Here is a 27,315-nt window from a genome sequence, read left to right on the forward strand (position 1 = left end):
ATTCACCAGGTGGTAAGTCTGTACAGTGAGTTCTCAAAATTCAGATATCTCCAGCCTAGAATTTTTGAGTTCCAATTCATGTTTTGGATCAAGAACGTGTAACAACAAAGAACTACGTCAACACAACCAGGTGGCTGAAATTGCCATAAGTTGCTCTTTATCAGCCCAACCAGTAGCTGATCAGTAGTTCACAGGTAGCTGGGACAGAGTTTCAGAAGTGCGCCTTTGAGTTTGTTACCTGAGTACCAAACTGCTCACATGCTTACATTTTTGTATGCTTGCGTATCACACATTAGAGGCACAATCGTATATACTTTTCACACACACAGAGCTAAATACCGCGTCCATTTCAATGGATTAAAGCAGAGCCACAGCTTTCTCAGAGTTCCACTGCCTCACTAGAAAGGACCATAAAACCGTTAACGCATTTTACTGGTTTATGTATTCAGGCTTACTGAAACTAATTTTCTCCTATTTAAAAATACTTCTCACCAATAAATACTCCCCTTCTAAGTTATTTTGAAACTACTGATAAAAATTAAAACTTAACAGGTATTATTTCAAATCAAGGCTAAAAGATAAGAGAGAAAATAAGCAGTTTTGAAGAGCCTGGCGATTGAGATGTGCCGAGTGCCATCTGCTGGGAGCGCCTGCACCGACCTGCTCTGCGCCGAGAAATAGGGAGCAGGTAGCCCAGATGCGTAACGCTGTTGCTTGAATAACCAAAGTTCACGCTGCAATTCTAAACTGGAATTTATCATCAGGATTTAAACACAAATGTTAATAGACAGGAGGCTCATTCATGTAGTAAAATTAGAGAGTCTAAGGAGGACTGGGTGTCTCAAGGGAAAAGTAACAGGATATAAAGCCTTGCACCTCGAGGTCATTGGTTCAAATCAAATTCAGTCTGGTGGAATGAAAGCTGTTACCATATGACGGCTGCTTAACTGCCTATACAAAATAACGTGGTGGTCTCAAGCCACGTCTTATATGATTGGTGTCTTACATCAGAAAAAAAAACATGCTTTCAGGACAGACTGGAACTAAGGCATCAAGGTTTGAAGTAGCTTGAACCAAGTTATTCTCACCCCCACAAGAGACTCTCTATCCATGCTGGGGTAAAGAGCCAGTTGCTAGAAAGCCTAATTTCCTCCAGTCTGAGTCATAGCAGAATGAACAAAGCAATAGAGCGTTAGTAAACATTTAGAGTATTAACTCTAAAAGATAAATGGCCTCCTATTCAAAAAAAAGCTAGTGAATAAAACAAAAGCAACACAAAATGAGACAAAACCTGCGACTTCTCTAGAAAAAACAGCTTTACAACATGAGACTCTCAGTACCCCGACTGAAATCTGAAAACATAGAGCATACCTCAAGGAAGATGACTCTTGCAGTTATTCAATCTACTACCTTCCTATTAATAATAAAACAGGTGCAATAAAAGTCTTTCTTTATACCTTCCAAGTGTCACAAACTACTGTACGGAAAAGCAATAGATTTGGGGAAAACTGCTTCACAAGACCATCCTCATGAAATTTACACTTCTTTAATCCAGTTATTGATATTAGCAAATCAACCAGCTGTTTTTATTTCATTCTTTTGGGGAATTACGTATTCAAGTAACAGATTCAATACTTACTTCAAAAGTCACAGAGTAAGTGTAGATCAAATTCAGTTTATTACTGAAATCTCCAGGAATTTCCATAGGTGGACCTTCACAACTTAAGTTGTTCTCATCTGTATGTTTGTAGCTAAGAGGGGGGAAAAAAGTTAAATAAAATTGCATAAGCTCTGCAGGACGAATTTTCACAAATTCTTTTCTAAGGTAATTAAAACAAGTTTTATTTAAAAAAAAAAAAGAAAAAAACAAGGAGCTGTGTATATCATTTTGTACCAGTTATTCAATGACACTGAGAACTTGCTTTTCTGTTCTTCTACCAACAAAAGTCGAAGATCTTAAAATATATACTTTAGTAATACTTGTGTTTGTAGTTAGAGATGACAGAAGAAAAATAAAATCTTGTATATAATTAGGTATCATTATTCAGAAATTCTGTAACAGCCTTAAAGTCACACCAGAACTTAAAACTAGGTCTCACAAGCACTTGTGGCAAGAGCTAAAGCCTCCACAGAAAGCATCTTAGGGTTTTGGATGTTGGATTACTATCCTACATTCAGTAACTGTCTGTTCAGACTTCTAGAACATTATAGGTAAAGTTGTTTGCTAAGCACGCAGGAGACGAGAACCGCAGGCCTCTGAGAAGTTGTAAGATGTAGTTTCACCCTATCCACTCTTCTGCCATGATCAGAATGAAGCCCTAGTTCTAAGATGAAACGCTGCTTTGTTAACCGGGCTGTGAAGTCTGGAGATCTTCACCAGTTAAGGTGGTAAGTTTTAACACAAAATACCCCTTCTCTGCCATCATACCCTGCTTCCACATTGTACCAAGACTGCATTATTGCTCAGGGACTTAATCTCAGTGTGTGCTCGTCAGTAAGGAAGACAGAGAATTTCTTAGCAATCTCGCACAGGTTCTCACCTTCTCTCACATTTCACAGGGAGAAGGGTGTTTATTTTATTTTATTTTGGTGGATTTTGGAGTGTCTTTTTTTTTTTCTTATTACTACCATTTTCTTACACTGGGGCCAAAGAAATGTCTGTGGGAACCTTTCAATTTTCCATTCCTACACAAGTGGTCTAATTTCACCTCATGTCAGTTTTTTGTACTCTGAAAAATACAGAACAAGTCAGAACAACATTCTAAAGTTCAAACATGCAAACCCTTCTCTGCAGTAGCTTAGAAATACTGCAGCTATAGAAGTACAAACTCAAAAAAGCCTTAAGGTTTGCTTGAATTCTTTCCTGTGAACCTCCTCTAACACTGGAAAATAGCTTCCCTCTCATACCCTCTTGGGCAAGCTGCATTTACCCAGTTTAGATAAACTGTCTACCTCACATGCATTATTATATGTCAACAATGAAGTTTCGCCACAAGATAATAAAAATTTTCATTAAAGTCCTAAGGTGCTCCAACCACAAACACTCCCCCATCAGGAGAGCTTCAAGGTGGAAGCAAAACAGCAAGCAAACCACCAGGTCAGAGAATGACAAAATTCAGGCTCTGTACAACCTAACTGTGCCCCCTGATGGTCTGCATTACCAGTGAAAAGTCGAATTCTCATCTGTCAACCGTTCAGGAGACAACTCAAAGCGGTAATCAAAAATGAAGAAGGTTGGTAGACTCTACTTGCCACCATCTCAGAGCAGAGGTAAACGGAAGGAATAAACTTGCACAGCAAGTATAATTCACTGAAAACACACTATTCCATTGCAATGGAAAAAACAAATATACCGGAGTCATGTTGTACCATACGTGTCTGCATGACTTGAAAAACTGTGGTAGCATAATTTAAGAATGTATTTAATCTATGTAGAACAAAATATTTTAACTAAAAAAAGGAACCTACTTTGAAATTTTATAAACCGACTGCAGTTTTCAAACATAGGTAAGTATGAACTGTGCATGAACAGTCTGACAAGAGGCCAAAGTAATCGCTTCCGTTTCTGACCTCTGAATTGTTACATCTCCTCTCTATTCAACAAAGAAGCTAAAAATCTACTGTTTAACAATTAGTCTTCTTAGGAAATCAGTTGTCGTCTTCTGCTGTTCTGAATACCTAGGTATTTAGGTACAGGTATTTCACCTGTATCTCTGTATCCAAACTAACACAGGAGAAAGTACAGCTGTACAAATATGGTACATTCACACAAAGTACATTTGGGAAGCAACGCAGCAACAATAAGAGAGATGACATGGGAAACTGTCACTCAGTTAAAGGACGTTTCTCAGTGTATCTGGAAACACCTCTTTTAAAAGCAAGTAATGCACACCCAGATGCAAAACAATAAAACACGAGGAAGCTTCTACTGTTTGTGTCAGGTTCTAAGAGTCTGTGTAAACAGTTATTCCATCAGGAGAGATTTTGGGGAACATTTTAAAAGCAAAATTAAATGACATTTACAGTCATAGAACTGTTCTTTGCAAATACAGTTCCAGCTGTGAACCAGTACACCAAAAGCTTTATCAGAAGTCAGAACAACCAGTTCCTCAGAACTTACTGACATCAAGTATCACTTGAAGTTTGCAACTACTGTTAGGACTCCCTAGTACTAAACTTGCTGCTTTAACGCACAGTTACCTTTGCGGTCTCAGTCTCGCCATCACCAGTCTTGCACCAGGCCAGTTTTCATCCTTCCCACTATGGTACATGATTGTTATGTCAACATGGTTGAAGAGGTAGAAAGTGTTCTTCTTGTTAAACTCTGACTACAAAATACCATCAAGAGATTAAGAAACTTCCCCAACAGGAGAGGGCGCAAGCAGTCAAGAACTTTAAAATGAGACTATTGTCCCATGAAAGAGCAAGAAAAAAGGTAAAATACTTCGACAGTCACTCTTTTTTAACACACTTGCATAAAACTTTTATATATTTTTCTATATATTATATTGTATTACATAAATAACAAACCCAGATAGTAAAGGATCACATCTCTGTTACCAGTAAAAATTAAGTGTATTTGACACCATTTTTGTATTTACTACAAAAAGCTGCCAAAACACGTTCAAAGCTGTATTTATTCAAGGTACAAGTAATTTGGAGTCACCACTTCTCCCCATCCCCAGTCTTCCTGGTAGACACTCCTCTTACTGAAATTTACAACCCAGATTCTGCTTCAAAAAACTATCTTTCACCTCCAATAGCTGCTTTGGTTTGTCATCCCCATCCTTTCAGAATTTGGAATTAGGAAGAACTATATAAAGCTCAGATGATACCACAGTCAATTAAGTTGTCTTGGAGTTTCTTTTCTCCTCCACACTGTCATTATTTAAAACTTTAATTTGAATTCAGGGACCAGGATGACAGACTGCTAGTTGAGTTTCCAAGTAAAAAAAGTTCCTTTATTTACTGGGTATATTTGCCTTTTTCCAATTGCCATAAAACTTCCGTCCCATGCCTCCTCCCAGCAAAATACGAAGGTGTCTTGCATTACATTTATCTGGATTCCTCTTCTTTCACTATGATCAAGATTCCCATTGGGAGTAGACTAGAATCATACTCATGTCATACTATAGCCCCATCTTTAGGTACCCATTTCCTTAATTTCCAAAGTAGCAGCCGAAGCAATAATATAACTTATCAGCTGCACGAATGCAAGGATGAACTGTAGCTGTGTCATTGCATAACAACCCCTTTCCTGCCCCCATTTCAAAAAAGAGAGAATTATGTCTGCTGGAATAGGTATTTGGGTATACTTCTAAAAGAGGATGACATTCCCCCACTCAGCCCAGAGATTACAGTCATCTCCATGGTGCTACACTCTTATTTGACCACATAACAATCACCCCTCTAGCACTATGGCACGCAACGTTCTCATCACAACTAGAATTCACAGACTAAAATTGACACTGGGTATGACAGCTACGCTGGCAGAGCACGCACACCACAGCAAGCATATGATTTACACAGCACTTCATGGATACACGGTACAAGCTCCCTAAGCACTCACTAGGAAATTCAATCATCGCTGCCTATGTATGAAGGCCACCCCCCCATAAAAAAACAACATTTCATTCAAGTTGCTGACTTTGCTGCAACTGTTTTCTGCACACCAGATAGTTTCCAACACAGCACACACCAGTATCAATTTAACATAGGAACAACCTCAGATACAAAGTAATAGAGTTGAACAGCTAACTATAACAGATTACTCAATCCACAGACCATTTTCAGTAGTCTAGGGAGCCTGAGCAGTAACTGAGCTGCAAGGTGACTCTAGACAGAGTAAACTGAACATGCATGACAAATGCATCACTTCCAAGAAGCATCAGACTTGCTAAATACAAATAAACCGACTGCACTGCATGCAAGCAGAAAGCCACGTGGCAGAGCAGAGCCATAGCAGAGATCTCTTGTCACTGAGAGGGGCACGGTCCCTCACCTCAGTAGAGATAAAACTGTATCACTATTCTCTGTAACTGCACTAGTTCACCATGGAATTCCCAGGCTCACTGACACATTTCAAATTGTTGTTCATATAATTCTTTCCCTGCCACAGCTGTGTTATCTTCCAGCCATCTGGGAAAATCCTGACACATTTAACTTGCAAACTGTGCTAGGCATAACTTTTGTAACTAGAACACAGTGCTCATTTCTAGGTCTTCACTAGCAAGGTTCTGCCTGAAATCGATAAAAGAAGGTCTTGCACACAAACATGACACAGACAAAGAATGAATAGGTACAAGGATGGATACACATAAAACTTCAGAACAAAACCTCAGTTTTCTAAGGCTTTTAGACTCCAATATAGTTGGTTTATAGCTTCATCTATATTGGTCAAAAGATCTATATGAACTTTTTTTTTGGACAATTGTATCAGTGAGACACTGCATACAGAAGCAGCATTCAGCTCTGCCAATGCTCATACTCTGAACATTAACCTTGCTTACAAGGGTATTTGTTCTTTCTCAGGAATAGAAAGTTTAAAAATAAACCTGTAAATGAAATTACGTCTGCTATACTAACAAAAAAAAGAGTTCCACCACTTACATTTATAACACAAGCATCTTTAACTCTACCATCTGGAGTAACAAAACATCCTATTGGAAATCCTGGATTACAGTATTTTTGTCCGTCTTCCACATCATAGCACCAGGTTACAGGCATGTTATCGATAATCCTAGACAGAAATCATCAAAGAACATGTCCTCAGAAAGGGATGCACCTTATTTCACATTGACATTTAACATTCATGTAATGCACACAGTTTTCAGGAGTGCCCACAAGATGCACAGTAGAGGACAACTATCACATAGAAGGAAGGAAGCAACGACTTAGAACATAGATAACAGTGTAAAAAAGTAGCACACACACACCCCCCCCAACCTCAGGCACACATCTCAGCTTACCAGTGATGCTGATAATTCAACTGCATTCCTTTCTTCAAAAAAGCCAGTTTGCTTTTATCAGCACTGTTTCCTGGGTCATATGATCTTGTACAAACTTTCTTGCATGTTTCTTGCTTTTTAAAAGTGAACTGTTAAAAAAGAACACAAAAAGAGTAATTTCAGTTTTGCTTCAAAAATCTTTCAGTCTTTTTTTTTCAGGTAAAACTGACTTTTTTGAGATACTTCACTTCCTTGATATAAAAGATTCTAGAGACAGAATTTCCCACCCAACAGCTTTACTTTAAATGTCAAGCTTTATTTATATCCAGCACCAGCAACCCCCTTTCATATTGCTAAAAATCTCTTCGGCAGCCCAGACGAGGTTTATCTGGAGGTAGTTTGAGGACTGAAATCTCAAAGTTAGTAGAAAAGCTATTGCTTTTTTCTTTTACCAGCTTCTTTTATTATGGAAATTTCATTATTCTCTAAACCGGACTCTAACTGCACCCTTCTGAATGTTTCATGTTAATTTTAGCTGCTTCTCCCCATGACTAAGTTATTAGACAAGGCTGTCAAAAATGCAACAAGTTGCACAGCACCTATGTCTCAAGTGCAGACAGCACCTAACACCAGCGTGCTCACATGTGTATATCAAACTTCTATTCTAAACCAGTTAGGATTTACCTGTTAATGAGCCAACATACTTAAAAAATGACTGAAAATTCTAACATTATCAAGGCCTAAGTGCTAACCAATCACAGCATTTTCTAATTACTGTAGCATGCAGCCATTTCAAATAAGTAATTGTTATAATACTTCATCTGGTCAATGGGTATCCAGGCCAAACGACCCATCATGCTACGTATTTAAAAGCTTCTTGTGGCCAGCAATCATAAGACTTAAAATTACATTAGCCCAGAGAGCCAAAGACCAAGAGCCTTCTACAAGCAGTTTACACAAGAGAGGAGGCATCACGTCCTTAACAGTGCTATGAAAAGATGTGACTAGGTCCCTCATGACTGAGCAGCAGGAGACTCAAACTCTGCTGCCTCTTTTTCTCACAGGGATTTGGATTATCTAGCAACCCTCACATACAAACATAGCCCAGTTTTCAGTTTCAGGAGCAAATCCCAGCCTGGAAACTGCACTTGAACAGTATACAGCTCTCAAGCATTAAGAGCCAGTGTTCAACCATATCTCCTTTACTGCTAATAATTTTCCCAAGTTGATTGTACAGCTTTTTAGAGATGCTGCACTTGGTCATTCTTAATGCAGGGCATGAGACAGAAAAAATACTACATACCTAATCTACCAAATACTTCCATACATTTATGTTACAGATTTCAAGTGACATGCATCAACAATAAAAAAATCGTTTTCAGACAACAGATGTCAAGTGTGAACAAGCAGGGAGAAGCTGGAACTGAGCCGCAACTTTACGTCACCTTCCCACTCTGGAAGTTGCCCAAGAGCACAACCAAGTATACGAAACAGTTCCTGAACCACCAGTTTACAGCCTCCTGTACTACGTTTTTAAAAAATGATGATTTTAGTCACTTAAAACACTATATACCCAGTTGTTAAAGAACTGCTTAAGATACATTTTCTGGACCTCTCTACCACACAGCAACAGGAAAGAATAGTGATTACTGGCTCAGCTTCCTAACTTTAATTAGCCACCCTAAGATGCCTTTGGGGTGGCAAGGGTTTTGGTTTTATTACATAAACACTATAAAGCATATATTAAAAAATAAATATTCACACAATCATCAAATCTTCAGCGATGTCTATGGATTACAGCTATCAGCATGATAGCTATCAAATTTAAACAGGATCAACTTCAAGGGATAAAATAACCTTATATGGAGATGATGCTATTCTCTCGCCAAACAGCACTTGTCCAAGATTTTCTGATGGTCTTTTCTCTTCCGTATCTTGACAGAAGTCAAAACTGGAAAAAAGTGAAAAAAGATTACCTTGAATTTTTAACTGACATATAACTGTAAATACCAGACTAAAACAATTTCTTAAGTTATGTCCTTAACATGGCAGTTTTCATGCTTCTTTTAGCAGCTCAGCCACTGTTAGTAAAAATTTCAGTGTCCTTGCAAAGAAATTTGGCATATACTATACAGAAATATTTCTATTTTGGTATCATTTCCGAAGATGATATATCACAACTGAAGTATCTTTAACAAAATGCATGATGCTTAGTCCAAGCACCCTTTTCCAATGGCAATTTAAACAAACAATAGAATGCTTCATATCAGGAAAAAGAGAGGCTATGCTACAAACTGTCCATTTCTCTTGCAAAAAAGTTTCAGAAAAACAACTACACTCATTGCTTAAAGGAGCCTTTACAAATAGTATTTAACGTAAAAAATGTTCCAAAGAAGGGAAGTGCTTTTAATAATAATGTGTCACACTGCCAAACGCCATTCATCAATTCTTTTCAACTACATACAGTCTGAAACAGCTGAATATGGAGGAGACAATGTAACCATTCTGGATCTTCGTTATTTAAACACAGGTAGCAGTAGGTTATTGCAAAAAAAACCAAACAAGCCACTTATCTTTGGTGAATAAATATTTTTCCTCAGTAAGTGGTTCTAAATCCATCGGCTTCCATAAAGTTTAATGCAAACAGAGATATTGTGGGCTTTCTGAGCTAGTCTCTGGTCTTGCTGCTGCTGTTGCACTGCATAGGATAAGACCTACAACACCTGCAAGTTTCTCTTTTCTGTATGCCCAACTGCAAGACTGTAAATCATATTGTGTATTGTTGCTTCGTAGGCCTATAAATATCTGCAAACATAGGCAATAGTTTTCGCAGACAAGAATCAAAATTTAAAAAACCCAAGAATTACATACAGAGCTTTGGTGGAAAAATGGAAAAATAACAGTGACTCTTCTTTCAACTTATTTTAGTTGCCAGAAACAAGGCACACAAAGCTCCTGTCTTTGTAGATTTGACTAAAAGGAAGAACTTTCAAATGTGTCAAACGGTCAACATTAAATCTAGTATGCAGCTCAAAAAACTGCACCCATTGGAAACCCAGCAGCCTTAAAAACAAGAGAGGATGGTCAGGAGGCAAAGGTGTGGCCTTCATCCTTCCCACCCTCCTGTATTTCATCCCTGCCACCAAGCGCCGGATTTACTCTTCCACCCCTACATCCAAAATACAGCTTACAAGGGACACGTGTGTGTGATCGGGGGTCGCATCGCTGCGCTGAGAACCGACAACAGGCTTTCCAAGCGCTTCTGGAAGCCTGTTGCCATGTACTTACGCATCGTACTCGTACGGCAGAACCGACTCAACCGAGTCCAGCCTGTTCACGAAGAGCTCGATTAGCGACTGGAACAGAGAAGGGCAGGAGGAGAAAAAGCATGAAAACACAGACTTGTGGAGACAAACGTGCCGCCGACACGCAGCGCCTCGCCAGCTGGCGAGAGCCGTCACAAGTTCCCGAGCTCGCCGCCCCACGGCGGAGTTACCACAGACTTCTGACAGGCCCCGGCCCCCGCCGCGGCGCTGGGCCGCGCCGGAGCCGCCACAGGAGGCTGCCAACGGAACGGCGGCACCGCCGAAGGGAGCCTGCCGGCGCTGGCCGGGAAGCTCACCGGGAAAATGGGAGGTTTTCACCGTACCGGGAGGGGGGGTCCGCCCGCGTGGGGCCCTCCCGTGAGGGTTCTCACCTTGCAGCCCTCGCTCTCCTCTCCCTCCTCACAGAAGCTGACGGGCGCCAAGCCGGGCAGGTAGAAGGCGGCGCAGAGAGGTGCCACCAGCAAGAGTCCGGCCGCCAGCAGCCTCATCTTCCAGCCTGGAAGGGGGAAGGCACCATGAGCCGAGGCTGCAGCCCGCCCTCCCCCGGCCAGCGCCTTGCGGAGGCCGCTGGCGGCGGCGTCACAGCCGCGTTGGGGCCGCGGCGCCTGCGCGGTGAGGAGGTGAGGCGCTGGGCGCCATCTTGAGGCAGGGCACCCAGGGGCAGGGCGGGTCTTCTCCTCAAGGAGGCCGCCGTCGCCTCCCTCTCGGTGGGGAGTTGGTTTCCCTTCTTCTTATCTGCCACGCTCACCTCAGCCCTTTTTCCCAAAGTCCCCTGTGGTGACTTTTACCAGAACCTCTTTACGGGTTTTAGCCCCCAGCACAGCAGTGAAAGACTTAAATTGGATTTTACCAGCACAAAAACTAGGGGTGGAAATCCAAGATTTTGTATTGCAACCTTTATTTGGAACCCTGCAACTTTTAAGAATTATGTTTGATGATTTTTTGATGTCTGCCTCAGCAGCTTTGGACGTTTGCAGCCAACGACAGTGGGATGCGCACCAGGTCACGGTGTCCCACGGCTCCCTGCTGCTGCGCAGCCACAGTGGTGCCGTGGGCGTGATGCCAAGCTCCAGGCTCGCCCGTTCGGGTGGCAATGGCAGGAGCAGCACTCGGGGACAGCTGCAAAACTTGTCTGAGAAGCAGGGTGGGTACAAGTGACGGCTGCAAGCAGAGCTCCGTGCTGCCGCAGCGAGACAAATACTCACTGCTGTCTAAGATGTTGCGCTAAAGGCATTGCTGTCAATACCGGCTAGACAACACCTCCATCTTCCTCCCTGTACTTCCCATTTAGGAAAGCTGTTGCCACTCTGGTTTCCAGCCTGTGACATTACATTTGCATTACTCCTGTAAAACCTCCGTGTCCAACAATTTTACCCAACTTGTCAATCAGTAGTGAGTTGCCCTTACTGTAGGACAGCACCAGGGAAAAGGAGAAAGAATAAAGGGTGCATAATAATTGCTTATCTCGTGAATTTTCAGCTGAGCTTGGAAAACATGAGTTGTCATTTCAGGCATTTAGAGACCTGTGATCTGCCTTCTATTGCTAAACTGAAAGGGGCCACAATTAGATCCCAAACAGGTGTTTGGGAGAAGCACATTAGGGAGTTCCAGTTTAGAAATGGTTGACAAAGTCAGTGCCAGAAACAATTATTTTGTGCTGCTCTAATCCACTCTAGTCTGAGTTTTACAGATGAAAAATGCTGAATTTCTATAAATACCTATCCACTGACAGCTGCCTAGAAAATTGCTCTTTGTCATGAAAGTATTAAACTGATCTTTTCAGTTATTAGTTTTTGACTGTATATCTAGAGGGAATTACATTCTCTTTTTTATCCATTCTGAATGGGTCTTGTGTGATCAGATTATTTATGTATTCATTGGTCCTCATCCCCCAGCTCTCCTGAACCCTTTGTCCAGTTTAAACCCAAAGTATGACGAACTTGGTAAATACATCTGATGCAAGTACGCAGCATGGTACAAGGGAGATCCAAAGTGCTGCCCTCTGTATGAACAAGTTTGTAGTGTAAATTCTACATTGTTAAACATCATAGGATTCATTCAAGGGAGAGACATTTTAGGTGAAAGCTACCACAAAAATTGATAAAATATTACCCTCATGGAATGCTGCCCATCGCTCCCATTTAGTGGGCTCATTTTTAAGGTCATCTATGAAAAGGCAAGAAGAGATCAGCTTATGTGTGTGGGTTTGTAAGTAACATACTTAATTGCATTTCTTCTACTTTTAAAAATGTAAGGAAAATTTTCCAAGCTGTGGTAATGCAAGGGCAAGTGTATCTATGCTAGTTAGATAGCAACTGTCCGCTGTGTAAAGGTTGGTAGGGGTTTCCTGGACTCTGTTTTGCCAGTTATCCCATCCAAGTGTGTTTCCTATTCTGTAGGGGCCAGTATTAAGATCTCTTATTACTATCTCAATTTCCTGTCAGAAAATTCAAAGTTGAGAGGTCGTTTGTGACGGAAACTGTCATGCCTCTTCAGCCTTGAACTTCTTACTGAGCAAAGCATAAGAGGGATTAGCTTCCATTCAGACTGCAGTTTGTTCCCTGAAGATTTCTGTAGTTTCTCTACAAAAATTCAAACTTACAAAAAAGAAAAAAAAAAAAGGAGAGGAGGGGAAGAATCAGAAGAATTATACGTCCACTAATCCTCTAGGAAAAAGATCTGTCTCACTGAACTTGGAGCAAGACCATACATAAACTATGTAGTGGAATACAGTAAAATACTGTTCCAGTTTGCGATGTAGATGGAACTAAGGTTTTGATGAGACGCCTGACGAAGATATCGTTTAGGACAAAGGATGGAAGAATTTGGCCCTAATACAATTACAGCACTTATGTTCAAATGCTGTTTCAAATGTAATGATGTTCTTGCTAATCCCATCTAGCTACATGTATAGTACGGGTTAACAGAATGTTAATAAAATGAAGCTTGGAGTTACCAATGACATATTTTACTCTTTTAATCAGAGGAGGAAAAGTTTGCATTTCTTATCTTTCCAATTACTTGGGAGGCAGTCAGCAAATACGCTACTGTAGGTCATAGAAGCACACAAAGACTTCGTATAGAGATGGAGACTATTTTTAGCGTGTTTCTTACAGGACTAACAACTCACTTTAGTTTTCACTATCCATTCCAGGAAGACTCTGAGGTTTAAATTCTTCTCTATTGAAACCAGAATTTGAACCTTTTTTCATATGATAATTGGATGAGTATCTAGCTATGCCGTTCTTCAGCAACTGCACTGTTATCGCATGCAGTGCCCTCCCACTTCGTTACCGAAGGTCATCTTTCCCTTTTCCCATGCACAGTAACAGCATCTAGAAACTTGAAGCATCTATGCTGGCAGGGTCACCATCTTTAAGCATATACTACGATCTAGAGGAGTGTTTGAGAGCTACCTTCTTTTGTATTCCCAACAGATCTATGAGGTAGTCTGAAGCAATGTTGCCTTCTGCTTTCCCTAATACAAAGAGCAGTTGAATATCAGTATCTGAACAGAGGAGACTGCACAACTGAAGATAAGAATAGAGGCTGATGTTCTCTGATCAGAACACGACCATTACACATCTCTGCGACTCTAATGGCACTGGCCAGTACCAGTAGAGTCCGTAGACTCTGTGGCACCTCTCAGAAAATAAAGGTCTGTAGAATACCACAGGGGAGAACAGAAGTCACAGAGGAGTTGAGCAATGTCCGTACTATGCATTGAGAAAGCAGAGAAGATGCTGGTGGACCATACTCTTTGTTTCCTGTGACTCTTACAAGACTACACGGCCTAGGACACTACGCTACTGTTTCTGACTGCTTCAGCCCTGCCCATGCCCTCCTACTCCTCCATGCAGCTGGCACAAATAAGTGTGGGACGCAGCCGGAAGGGCAGTAGATACAGGTGGGAAAGGCCTCTTTTTTTTCCTTTTAGCTCCCAACAGGTTTGCTGTACAGCCCTGCCAGCCCCGAGGACTTCTCAACGAACGCATGCTATGGTGTCTGTAAGGAGCAGGAGACTGAGCAAGTACCAGGCACTGCTGCCTGCTATGCAGCGTGGATACCGTTTGGAAAGCCCTAGGAAAAACCACCCGGTGACCCCTGCCACCACAGATGCGGGTGATGTACAGGAACGCAGAGTGGCTCTGGAGACCAGCTCCTCAGACCCGGCAGGCATCCCTCAGCACCACAGATCCCCCGGAGCATGCAGGGACCAGCCGCTGGCATCGTTGCTCACTCCTGGGATCAGGGGGTTCACATGAGGTTCTGTCTCAAGTCCTCTGGTTAATCCTAGTGGGATTTCAGCATGGGAACCAGGTGTGTTAAATAATTTACCTGTGATGCATCTTGGCGTGTTCCCTCACCGCACAAGGATGAGTCAGGAGTTGTATGAAATCCTAAAACTTTCGAGGAACCTGCAATTAGCTTTTGCATCTTGCAGAAATCAACTTTTAGGGTCCTTGTTCAAGGACTAGGAGTGGGTGTTCTTCACAGGTCCTGACTGCCAGTTTTCAGTGACCAAGTTCACACTGTTTCTGGAATTTTTTGTAAAAGATAATCAATGGAGACAGGCAGATTTGCAAAATAGCTGTCCTGTTTAAAAACCACACAGAATGCTTGATCAGGCATCTTCCCCATTGTTTTTGTCACTTAGTTTTGAAGAATGTAACAGAAAAATCCATTTTTGTTTTTGAATTAAAAGACTGAGTGGTGACTAGACTGCGTGTCTCTAAGAAAATAGGCCTTGTTGATCATCTACTGGATTTACATAATCTGCAAATTCAAATTATGAAAATCTAGGCGATTTTTGTATGCAGACCTCCTCCTAACTTTTCAGCTATCAGGTTTAGCCAGCGAAAGAAAACAGCCACAACTGAACTTCAGGGATAATTAAAAAATGGAGTTAGTTGATCCAGCTCAAACCTTTGTGCTATCAACAACGGATTTCACTTCGAACCACACTTACGTCACTGTACTGTGAGGCTCCGAGGAAGGGCTATCGCCATGCCCGAGTTAATTACGCTAACTAAACACGCCTTTAAGGCAGGTTTAGCCGAGGGGGGTTACCCCCCCCCACCCCCGGGACACTTGCCCGCAGATAAGCTGACCCTCCTGTCAGTCACTGTCGCTCCCAGAGCAGCGACGCGGCCGCTCCGTTGGGCACCCGCCTCAGAAGCGGGACGGGCCCCTCTCTCCCGGCAGGACGCTCCGCTCCGCGCCGCTGCCGGCCTCAGGGGACCGCGGCGGGCTGCGGGCTCCTCCCTCCCCCCGCGTCCCGGGCTCGCCGCCGCCTGCATCCGGGGCTCCGGCCGGCCGGTGACGTCATAGTATAAAGGCCAGCAGCGCCTTTGTTCGCTCTCATTGCGCAGTTGCGGTTTGGTCGGAGCGGAGGTGAGCGCTGCTGGGCGGGCTGAGCAGGGCCGGGGGCTCTGGGGAAGGGGAACGCGGGGCCCTGCGGGGCGGGAGCGGGCCGTGGAGGGCGGCGGCGCGGCGAAAGGCGCGGCCCGGGCGGTGAGGGAGCTGTGTTTCGCACGCCCGCCGCTGCGGGCCCGAGGTGAGGCACGGCGGAGCCAGGCCTGCCTCCCCGTCCGCCCGACCGTCTGCGGGATGGAGGGACCGGTGCGGCTGTGGTGGGGCGAGGGGGAGTGGGGGGGTGTCCCAGCCGCGTGAGGCGCGGTGGCCGCCATTTTAGGTGCGAGGGGTTCTGCTCGGGGTCCCGCCGCGTGGGCCTCCGCGTCCCCGAGCAGGGTGAGGGGAGGGCGGTGGCGGCCGCGCCTTGGGGGCCGGGCGGATAGCTCAGAACGGGCGTGAGGTGCGCGGTGGGGTTAGCGCCGAGGGGGTCGCTTGGCGCCGGGAGGGAGAAGAGTCCCTGCCAAAGGTGGCCGCCATTTTGTGGCGGTGCCTGGAGACCGCGGAGGGTCTGACGCCCCCCCCTCCCCCTGATGCGGACCTGGCGCGCGCCTTCGCGGGGTAGGGAGGGGGGCGGCCCAGCCCCCGCCGGCCTCGCGCTTCCCGGCGGCTGCTTTGTCCCCGCTGGCCGTGCGCGCGGCTGCGGGCTTTCCCGCCACTGGGCCCGGGGCCGGGCGCGTTGAGGCCTGGCTTTGGTTTCGGATCTCGCTTTTTTTGTTTTTGCTTAGCCCCGTTCCCCCTTGCTCTGGCCGTGGCCCTGCTGCGTAGAACTGCGGTGGTGGTCTGGTAACCGTTCAGGCTGACACATTGTGTAGGCTAGGCTTTCGGCGCAGTGCCGATGTACTGGAAATAATTTAAAGAGTTAGCTTAATTTAGGCTGTTTGGCGAAGAGGGCTTGAATTTCAATATTCTGGTATTATTTTGACATACTAAGTAAATTTCGTGGAACATCTGTGGCAGGTTTAGGAACGGAGTGCTAGAATTACTGTCGAGGGCAAAAAGGCACACGATCACCAATACTGTGTGATTTTAAGAGAGTTCTCATCATGGCTTTGTTCCATGTTTTAAAGTTAACCTATTTGAAATACACTACGTAATGTGCAGAAATAACTGAAGGCAGTAGTACTTCTAGTTGCTTCAGTATTGAAATTTTAATTTTTTTGTATATCCTTTGTACATTATATCTCTTGATATCTTGCTCAAGAAAGTTTGTTTGTACTTCTGAGGAAAAAAGTAACTTGTATTCCGTGAGGTGGTATGGAAGTCTTTGATGCAGTATAGTGTTTTGTTACTAACATCGTTATGCATTTAATAGGTCATTTGTGGAATCAAAATGGTCGAAGCAGATCGTCCTGGGAAACTGTTCATTGGAGGCCTGAACACAGAGACTAATGAAAAAGCCCTTGAGGCTGTATTCGGCAAATATGGACGCATTGTGGAAGGTAAAAAGAAAAACCTTGCTATTTTAAGATACTGAAAAATAAAAAGCAATGACATAGCTGTGATGACTTTCTTTGGTGTTGATCATCTGAAGTGATTGTGCTTTCATGTCCTCTAAGAAGTTCTGAGCTTAAAAGGGTAAATAAAGGTTAAGTGTTGCTGCCTAATTGCAGGAAAGAGTAATGTGACTTTATTTCTGCAGTCCTTTTGATGAAAGATCGTGAAACCAACAAGTCCAGAGGATTTGCGTTTGTCACATTTGAGAGTCCAGCAGATGCAAAAGATGCTGCCAGAGACATGAATGGAAAGGTAGGAATTAAGACCAATTATATGTCACTGTTGTTACCGACCAGCAATATTGAGCTTCGGGGTAGTAATGAAAGTTGGAAGGACAGTGAGTTAGAAGATCCTGAAGACAAGCCATAACTTGAAATTTGGCAAGATGTCTCTCTGTCCATGAAGCTGGAATCACTTTCTCCTGATTACAGATTTGACAGTAGAGTGAAGTCTGACTGACAGTCAGTTAAACTTTTTTTTTAATTGGTGATGGAGGGCTTTCTAATAGTCAGCTCTTCATTCTTGTATGTTTCCTATAATGTTTATATTTTATCATATTTGAATGCAGTATTGCATAGATTACACGTTAGGGAAGTGACTTACCTGAGAACTGTTAATGTTTCCCTTAACATGGGTTTTATTTGACTTCCCTACTGTGCAGGAGCATTCATGCGCTATCTGGTAATCTGTAGATATCCTCATAAATTTGTGAGTTGCATCATCAGTCCGCGGAGGAGCATCTTGCCAGTTGATGTGAAATAGCTTTGCAGTTAGCCAGTGATTGAATTTGCTTGTTCACACCCTGAAGTGCAGTGATACAAATGTCTTTAAAAAGAAGAAAACCTGAGAATTGGAGAAAAAGTTACGAGAGAAATACTGTGAAAGTTTGTCAAAGGACTGTAAACTATTGTGACTGTGTCTGTTGCAGCACGTGTTTGAAAAGCTAGATGCAAGTTTGCACCTAATGGTCAACAGCTGCTTATCTTCGTAGAGGTGCTGTCTCTTCAGGCAGTGAGAGCTATCTTCTCAGTTAATTTGGATTTCAGACTGGTCTTCTCATGCATCATGTGGACGGTCGTGTTAGGTCATGCTGCACTGGCCTTTCTCTAAGCAGTGATGCTGTTAATGTAAGGTGGAGAGATGATCATGTAAGGCTTGATGCTATTCATGTGAGGTGAAGAAGCCTCTGTTGATCTGACTAACACTTGGGATTTTGATAGCTGTTTGTCTTGCTGGTATAAAACACTGAAGCAAAAGAAAAATGTCAGTTGTTGCAGTCAGTAAGTAAATATTTGCACTCAGGAATGAGAAAACGAGCTTGCTGTAGTGTTCACAGTGAGCACAAATAGTAGAACTTGCTTGTTTTGTGTTAAAGCAGGCTTTCTGCTGTGTGTACTTGGTTTGTGGGTGCTTTAGGACAGCCTCATGACAATTTTTCTTTTGAGACTTTCTTGTTAAACAAGTTAGTAGTTTTTGTCAAGGCAGAGAGTGACAAGTTGGGTAATGTTCCTCCTGTAAGAGCCTAAACATCCTTAGAAGTGATCCTTTTATTGAATTCATTTCTCCGTTGTGTAGTTTGCTACAGTTCTGAAGACTTAGTTACTGCAGTTCTTAAACACTGATTCCCTCTGAAGTAGACGCTCACATAAGGTAACTTCAAGCACCAACAGCCAATTGTCAGACTGAAGGGAGTTCAGTCACTAATCCTAAGTGTTTGTGGAGTGCAGCTTTCAAATGAAAATCCCTCTGAAAATAACGACCAGCTGTTCCAAGTCTTAAATGTTGTGGCATGTGTTTCATCACATTGGAAACATTCAGGAAAGTAATGCTTAGTAAAGTAGCTAAATGAGATTGGATGTTTGTGGCTGAGGTAATGTCTACATGTTCTGGAATGCACCATCTGCGTCACTGTCAAGAAATGCTAGAAAGTACTGCCTTGTGGATCATGAGTCTCATGGTTTCTGTCTTCAACACTACAAATCTGAAAGTGTCTTTGTCTGCTTTGAAGCCTGAACAGCAAATAGTGTGTGAAAAGAACATCCTCACTTGGGATTTGGCCTAGAATGAGCTTTTTGACATAAACCTTCAGGTGCTGCAGTGTATAGTTCCAGTTGTGTATTGGTCTAGCTTGATTCGACTGTGGATGTGAAAGATATGGAAGATGTTCATGAGGTAGTCTCTCGCCCTCATCTTCAGAAAGTCTTCTGGACAACAAGTACTGCTCGTACCTCAGACTGCATTCTAGGTCTGAGGAGGAGCAATGTTTGAGGTGTGCTGTATGAAGAGATCTTTGTAATAAATCAGAGCTTGGAGTTTTTCGGTCCATTTGGAGAAGATGGATTGGAGTGCTAATGAGAATTTCAGGCACTTAAGAAGCAGCAGAAGCACTGTGCAGACAATAGTTCAAGCAGTCTGTAAAGAATTAGTTGACCTGTCTAGCCAGGGGGAGAAGTCCTGCATCACCAGCACGCTGCTCATTCTGTCATTCCAAAGGAGTGCAAAGTTGCAGCCAGTAGAAGAGACTGACTTTGATTGTGCAAGAGTGATTTTGCATTTGATTTTTTTGCTTTGCAAATATTAATGAAAAATGTATATCCAATGTTCTGCTCCTTTCGGGGGGGGGGGGGAAGAGAGTTAGTTATATTTCATTCTAAAATGGGACAAGTGTAGACTAGTCTAAGCTTGCTTGTTGAAGATTAATTTCAGTCCTGCAGAAAGAGGTCAGGAGATAATGGTTTTGGAGCAAGGCTGGAGATTTTTCTGCTTAAATTACTTTATCTACGGATTTGGATCAATGGTAGCATGTCAGAGCAGCACAGAAGAAATGCTGGAAGTACTTCATCATAGAAAATTATTAGCTGCCTTTAAGAAGAAACTTAATTGCATGATAGTCAAGTCTACATCTTGATGTCATGGCATGCACATGCTTATCTGGACACAAATGTGAATACTCTTCAGGTCTGTAGCGGACATCCTGTGCAGCAGGCTGTTCTCATGATCTTTTTCGTTTTAAGTCCTGAGGACAAAATGGGTAATTAAAGAGCGAATGTGACCTTAGAGGAAACATCTGGGACAAGCCAAAGATTTAATTCCACGGCAGACCTGCCAAGCCAGCTGGACTGTGTTGAGAGGCTGGAAGCAAATACTGCAATCCAAACAACAGTCTGAACTGTACTCAGTGCTACAGAAGGTTGCCTTCCCCTAATCAACAGAAAGTATTTCCAGTTCTTTTGGTGAAGAAGCGATACATAGAAGCTCAGTCTGATCAGAAATGGTCTTCAGTTCTTGAATATATTTGATGAAAGGAAGCCCACTTGATGTGCTGTCAGTGAATGTGCAGAAAAGGTGGAGTCACTGCAGCATCAACAGTAAAATGGTCCATGGAAGAGGAAAGCCACACATTGTGTTAGGTTGCAGTTTCTTGCAAGTTTCTTCAGAAGACTTGAATTCTGCCCCACTTCCAAAACTTCCCAAATTTCATTCATCTTTATTGTTGGAATGTGGAACAGTTTGCAGGACAGTTCTTCAGTTCTATTTGGTTAAGGTTCCCTGGCTCACCTTACAAAGCTGTATAGATTGTTCATTCCACATACAGGAGTTTTTATGATTGCCAATCTATTATTATACTTGAATTACTTTCCTACTTACTAGCACCAAGGTGACTCCACTTTATGGTGTCCGTATCATACTAAAAATGCTACTGCAACACTCTGAATCAAGGTGATGAACACCCAACCAATGAGTGTTCGTGTTCACAAATGGTGGTGTGGGCTCATTGAAAAAAAATTCCTTATTCTGAGATAGGTTGTGTGAATTTTATCTGTTCAGTGACATGAGACCTTTCTTCTTTGACCTAAGAACCTGTAAAATGAAGTTGTCCCTCTGCTTTAAAAAAGGACAAAACTTTGACAAATATCTTGTGGTTAAAAGAAAAAAAGACTTGATGAAAGGCCCTTTTGGACCTTAGTCGTAGCTTTTTAAGACTGTTTGCATAAAGCAGTTTGAAAAGAAACTTATCTTTTGCCTTGGTAAGATGTGTAAGTGCAAGGCAGAAGGAAATAGGAGGCGAAATAAGGAAAACTTCCTCCTATGTGAAAAAGGAAAGAACTTGCATCTAGCATGCAGGTTTTCAGAACCGATGCTCTCAGAAGGGGATGGTGTTTGGTTTCCGAACTTCAAATAAGCCATCAGAAATTTGTCATGATACTGAGGACAGCAGTGGTCATGATGGCAGAGCTTAAGGCTTCAAGCCCACTGCTCATGTACCTGTTTTGAGAAGGATGACTGAGACAGACGAATGATGATGATGGCATAATAACATGGTACAAACTGAGAAGTTCCGGTGATTAGAGGTACTAATGCTCGCACCTGGAATGTTTCAGCTTGTCATGCCAGAAGGCTTTTTGAGAAACATTCAATAAGTATTTCTATTAAGTCAAAGCTGAGACCAGTATTATTTTGCTAGTATTTCTTTATTTTTTCCCATCACAATGGATCAAGTTGGACTCGTGGGAATACACACAGGTTTTTCAAACAGAAGCTACAACTATGTATGGTGGCAGAATATATGAGTTACTGAAGTGGATGATATCAGAGGGGGCTAAATTTCAGTGGAGAACAGGAAAGATTCAGTACTTCAGTAAACAGCTAACACCAGTTCAGTAAGACATCACTGGCAGTCATATTCTTGTTCACTTATTGCAGGAAAGAAGTGCAATAAACAAAACTTCCTGCCTGTATAATTCATTAGTTGTCATAGCAGAGTTAAATATTTTAACTGCTAAAAAAGGCAAATAAACCATGTTTGCCTGAACAGATGCTCAGTAACCTAATGTCGGTAGAGCTTGTGGTCTCAGCTGTGCTATAATTACCAAATGTGTGGTGTCTGAAAGATTATACAGAGATTTGATTAGTCAGGTTGAGTTACTCAAAATGTCTTACCACCTGCTGATGTTTGAGGTGTAGTAGTTGGCTGCAGAGTTCCTGTTACTGCAGGTCTGTATTCCAGAAAAATCTTCCACTTTCCACAAAAAAAAAAACCCCAAACAACCCATCACAAAGCATCTCCACTCTGGAAAAGCAAGTAGTAGAGTAAATTGTGACAGTCACCTTTTTTGAAAACCCAGCTTGAAACAGTAGAAAAGAGGGCTGAATTATCATACTCTCTCTGCTCTGTAGATGCCGAAATTACTTCTAAATACTTCAGTGATCACCGTTTTATCAGGACATCAAGAAAATGTACTAAACGGCCTCCCCATTGCCAGAAACCCCAACTGAAGCTAAGATACCTTCAGCTTAATCCTGTAACAAATGGTGCAGTCCTAGTTTGGTACAAAAGTCCGTGGCAATTGAAAGTAAATTGGAGATCATAAATCGTGTTTTCATTTACAGAATAAATGACATGGGGCTGCCGTAATCATTGGACACTTGTGTTTTCACTGAAAGTCGTTTCTGATGCTGCTCTGTATTTTTTTTTTCATCAATACCACAAGAATGAAGTACTGTAGAAATTAGGCCCAACATGCTGCTGAGTACGTGAGGACTAGTACTGAAGACTGAAATCAGTTCTAAAGTTGCTCTAACTTTATAAAATGGAAGCCCTATAGTAGTGAAGCAAGAGGGGCTTAATTTAAGAAATACAAACATGACTGAGCAGTAAGTAAAGCAGCTTCTTCTTTAGTCATTAGATGGGAAAGCAATTAAAGTGGAACAAGCAACCAAGCCATCCTTTGAAAGTGGTGGTAGGCGTGGGCCACCACCCCCTCCACGAAGCAGAGGTCCTCCCAGGGGCCTTAGAGGTGGAAGAGGCGGAAGTGGCGCAAGAGGACCACCTTCAAGAGGGAGTCACTTGGGTATGTATTTACCTCTCTCATTATATACTTGGACAACATACAAGACAATCAATCCCATTGGAAGATTACAATAATCCTACTGGAAAAAAAGTCAAACAGCTGAATAGTGCACTCCTTGTTCTTTATTAAAATGATGAAATGTGATCTCATCAGTTTAGTCAAATTTTTTTAGGCAAGTACACCTTAAGAAAAGGCTTTCAAATATGAAGATTCCCTGCTACAACTAACACTCCACTTGACTTTTGGCTATGAAAGAAAAGCAAAACTCCTGCCCTGCACATGAGAAAGGAACCTTTCTGGTATTCAAGTTGAAAAAGTTATTCTCTTCCACCAGGGAAAGGGAACTGCCTTTCATTCTTACTAGCAAGAGGTCAAACCTTAATAAATTCTAGAACTGATCCTTCCAGATCATTGTGGGAGTTAAGGAAGCTAAGCCTCGTTTGTTGTTATAAAATAATAGTGTGTTGAGTTGAAGCTTTCTGAAGTGGAAGGATAGCACATTACTTGATACTGGATATTCTTTTATTTAAGATATAGCTAATTATTCAGAGACTTTTCAGTATCACAGCAGAACTGTCACTTAAAGCAAGTAGCACCTGAAGTAAAACAGTAAAAGCTGTAATATAGAAAAAAACCCCAGGAAATAGTGAAAACTCCTGTCTTGAAGAGTCTGTGTAGTAGGTTCTACAGACTCTCTAGTGCCTCTGTTCCCTCTCTGTAGGATCTTCTCTAGTTCATCTTCCCAGGTGGCTCTTCTCTTCTGAGAACAGTAACTTGTTGAGTATTTGAGCTGTGACTGATTACAGGTATCAGCTGTCTTTCTCCCTTGTGTCACACCCTGTGGCTTTTGGATAAGTTCTAAAGACAGTTCTGAACAGGATTTGAGGCTATGGAAAAGTTAACTTGGTGCGCACTGAATGCTGCCAGTAATGTCTAGTAGTGGCCAAAAGAGGAGAAGGCTTTGAGGTCTAATTTTAGAGGTTTACTGTTGATGACATTATGGTAATAACAGCACCTAGGTAATTATAGTTCAGGCTTTAGGGGCATACAGGTGAGTATCACAGAAATAACAAATTGGTTTATGGCTTATCCTTCTAGGGTCTTCTCGAGGGCCACTTCCCATGAAGAGAGGTCCACCTCCACGAAGTGGAGGCCCTCCACCTAAAAGATCTGCACCTTCAGGACCAGTGCGTAGCAGTAGTATGGGAGGAAGAGGTAAGGACTTCCTGAACTATTTTGTTGGTTAGTCAGCTGTAGCATCTTAGTCGTTCTTCAGGAACTGTTGCAAATCATTGATTTGAACTTAAATCTGGTGTAGGATAGTGTATTGTTTTTCTAATCTTTCATTTCTCTTCATACCACTATTGCTTTGTAGCTGTTTAGAACAATTTGGTGTGATTTGATGAGTATGTTCCCTGTAGTGCTGCTTTGAAACTGTACAAGCAGAAGGTTAAAGTATTGTAAGTGTAGGCTACAGAGATATGTTTAAATAGCTATAAACAGTCTGCTAATACTTAACTTGCCTTGAGGAGTCTTCTGTGTGGCTAAATGCTAATTAAGTTTAAAAATTTGGACTCTTTCCCTTAAGCTCCTGTGTCACGTGGAAGAGACAGTTATGGTGGTCCTCCGCGCAGAGAACCAATGCCATCACGAAGAGATGTCTACATGTCTCCAAGAGATGATGGCTACAGTACTAAAGATGGGTAAATTCTTTAATAATTTAGTTTGGCCTTTTTTTCTTTTTGTTCAGAGAAGGATTTTTATCCCTGATCTTTTGAGGTGTGGCATATAGCTGACATCTCAATTCTTGTTCTTCGTAGTTATTCAAGCAGAGATTATCCCAGTTCCAGGGATGCACGAGACTACGCGCCACCTCCACGGGACTACACATATCGTGATTATGGTCATTCCAGTTCACGTGACGAATACCCCTCTAGGGGATATAGGTACCTACTGTTGGATTTTCGTCCCTGTCCTTTTATTCTTGCTGTGATTCCACTGATGGGTACTAAGTCTTAGTAGTCTTTCCTCCTATAGTGATCGTGATGGATACGGTGGTGGACGTGACAGAGACTACTCGGATCATCCAAGTGGAGGCTCCTACAGAGATTCATATGAGAGTTATGGTAAGAATCCATTTTGAGGACCATGTAGTAATTTGTGCAGGTGTCAGAAAACCTGACTTGTACTAGCTTGCTCATGTTCTATGGGGAAGTGGCACACTTTTTTCCCCTTACAGTGAAAGTGCAGTTGTTGGTTATCATTTGATCATCTTGTTTAATAAGCTGTAAGCTAAAGAAGCAAAATCTACAGTTCAGAATTGCAACTGTCACTGGAAAATATGGCTGAGTTTCTTCTCTAAAATAACAAGCTGTTCTGGAATGCCCGGTAAAGAGCCTGCCTGAATAAACACCGTCTTCATTCCTTCAGAATCTTTAAATCTACTCACTGCCTGATATGCAGTCCCCACTTTAAATACCATTAACATGGCAGATGATATTAAGAACATCTCAATACATACAAAAGAGTAGCAGTAAACATTTAATACAGCGATTCTGTAAATTCAGATTGAAATTGTTATATATAACTTATGGTGTTGCCATATTACCTGACCATTGACCCTGCAGGTAACTCACGTAGTGCTCCACCTGCACGAGGGCCCCCGCCATCTTATGGTGGAAGCAGTCGATATGATGATTACGGCAGCACACGAGATGGATATGGAAGCCGAGAAAGTTACTCAAGCAGCAGAAGTGATGTCTACTCAAGTGGCCGTGATCGTGTTGGAAGACAAGACAGGGGTCTTCCGCCATCCATGGAAAGGGGCTATCCACCTCCTCGTGATTCTTACAGTAGTTCAAGCCGCGGAGCACCCAGAGGTGGTGGCCGTGGTGGAAGCAGATCTGATAGAGGTGGAGGCAGAAGCAGATACTAAAAACACTCTTAAACTTTTGGACCAAGACAGATTACTTCTCAAAAGTAAAAACCCGAAAAGTGGAAGTTGTTCTATCTTTACTACCAGAGGACTACTAAAAGGAAAAGTTGTTTTTACCTTTTTTTATTGTTGCCTGTTAAGTTTTCCCCTCCATGACTTTTATGCTTTTGTGAGGAAAAGTTAAACCAATGTTTAATTTCATTTCAAAATTGTTAACATTTCTTTCGAAAAGCAGATGTTAAATGTGTAAAACTTGAGCTCTGTACTAGTGTTGTAATTTTCAAAGTAAAGTTTCCCTGAAATGCCACACTTCCCATCTGATTTTCCTCATGAATGGAACAAGCAGTTCTTAAGATCTTCCACACAACATCCAGCCATCTAACATGGAGATGGATTGTTCTACATGTTCAGCATCTCATTCTTAAAGTATTGCTTGTGATTTGGAGGGTGGTGGGGATATTCTACACAAAGTTCAGTTTTGCCTAGAATTTGAAGTCACAGTGTTCCCAGTACAAAATGCCTTCAGATCCTTGTGTACAGAAAAACAGAGAATATCATTCACTTAACCCGAAAGAGCAAGTGGATAATGCTCTTTTCTGCCTTTCTACTATTTCATGGGGAGTTTGAAAAGATCTCCCCTCCAAATAAATGATGTACATGTAAGTCAGCTACAGAATACTGTAAAAATTTAAAAACAAAAAATGACCAATTCCATCAAAGAAGCTGCAAAACGATGCTTACTCATACTGTTTCAAATTTTTGCAACTCTGTAGTGTTTCACTTTTAAAGGAACATCTTTGATTCCAAAGGAGAAAAAAAGATAAGCAAAGAAGTCTTTCTCTCCAACTTCTCAAAGGCTTATGGCTTCATAAAAACAAGTGAATCTTTCAGCATTCCACAGCTGATTTAAAGCATCAAATTCCTGTGAAACAGCAAAGATGGTAAGCAAAGCAAACTAGTTTTTCAGTCTAAGTCAAAATTGAGCCGTTACCTTCCTCTAGTACAGTAAGACAAGCTGCACGTAATGGCAATGGAAGTGCTGTCTAGATTAAAAAAAAGAAAACGAAATACTTCAATACATTAGAAGTTCTCCAAATTCAACATTTCTTCTTGGATAAAACCGTTTATGGCACCAGTTTTGAAACTAAAGATGTAATGTAGCTCGCTGTAGACAGAACATTGCCAAATAGGGTTGGGAGGGGGTATTTTGTGCCCAGTATCTTTCAGTGAAGATGCTTAAGAAGGCTGCATATATATTAAACAAAATTTAAGCCTTGTGAAATCAGGAATTGATTTAGATTGACAAATACCAGCTCGACTATTGGGAGTTTGAAGCAAACCATTGC

General features: G+C 42.1%; 2 protein-coding genes and 1 non-coding gene across 4 annotated transcripts in view; 2 read left to right on the forward strand and 1 right to left on the reverse strand.

Annotated features, from left to right (window-relative positions):
- LOC104335727 (transmembrane 9 superfamily member 2-like) overlaps nucleotides 1–10,864 on the reverse strand; it is a 33,421-nt gene extending 22,557 nt beyond the window's left edge. Inside the window, exons 1-7 of the mRNA XM_075435439.1 lie at nucleotides 10,645–10,864; nucleotides 10,236–10,303; nucleotides 8,805–8,898; nucleotides 6,969–7,096; nucleotides 6,610–6,739; nucleotides 4,201–4,328; nucleotides 1,640–1,751 (exon numbers count right to left, since the gene is read on the reverse strand). Coding sequence (XP_075291554.1) covers nucleotides 1,640–1,751; nucleotides 4,201–4,328; nucleotides 6,610–6,739; nucleotides 6,969–7,096; nucleotides 8,805–8,898; nucleotides 10,236–10,303; nucleotides 10,645–10,761 — 777 coding nt within the window. The 5' untranslated portion in view covers nucleotides 10,762–10,864. The remainder of the gene's footprint in view (nucleotides 1–1,639; nucleotides 1,752–4,200; nucleotides 4,329–6,609; nucleotides 6,740–6,968; nucleotides 7,097–8,804; nucleotides 8,899–10,235; nucleotides 10,304–10,644) is intronic.
- Nucleotides 10,865–15,562: 4,698 nt separating this feature from the next.
- On the forward strand, nucleotides 15,563–26,063 carry RBMX (RNA binding motif protein X-linked). Of its 2 annotated transcripts, none has more exons than XM_075435206.1 (9): nucleotides 15,563–15,667; nucleotides 17,001–17,127; nucleotides 17,328–17,434; nucleotides 22,863–23,034; nucleotides 24,133–24,249; nucleotides 24,623–24,737; nucleotides 24,855–24,980; nucleotides 25,057–25,160; nucleotides 25,662–26,063. In XM_075435206.1, exons 2-9 carry the CDS (start codon nucleotides 17,019–17,021, stop codon nucleotides 25,967–25,969), a joined length of 1,158 nt encoding a protein of 385 aa, XP_075291321.1. In that variant the 5' UTR covers nucleotides 15,563–15,667; nucleotides 17,001–17,018; the 3' UTR covers nucleotides 25,970–26,063. The 2 variants fall into 2 exon arrangements, with proteins under 2 accessions (XP_075291321.1, XP_075291322.1); XM_075435207.1 differs by having other exon boundaries at nucleotides 25,072–25,160.
- LOC142363168 (small nucleolar RNA SNORD61) lies at nucleotides 17,184–17,257 on the forward strand. The gene has a single exon (XR_012765552.1). It is a non-coding gene; the product is annotated as a small nucleolar RNA SNORD61 (small nucleolar RNA).
- Nucleotides 26,064–27,315: the final 1,252 nt, after the last annotated feature.

The sequence above is a fragment of the Opisthocomus hoazin genome, chromosome 14 (assembly GCF_030867145.1).
Source record: "Opisthocomus hoazin isolate bOpiHoa1 chromosome 14, bOpiHoa1.hap1, whole genome shotgun sequence".
NCBI lineage: Eukaryota > Metazoa > Chordata > Aves > Opisthocomiformes > Opisthocomidae > Opisthocomus > Opisthocomus hoazin.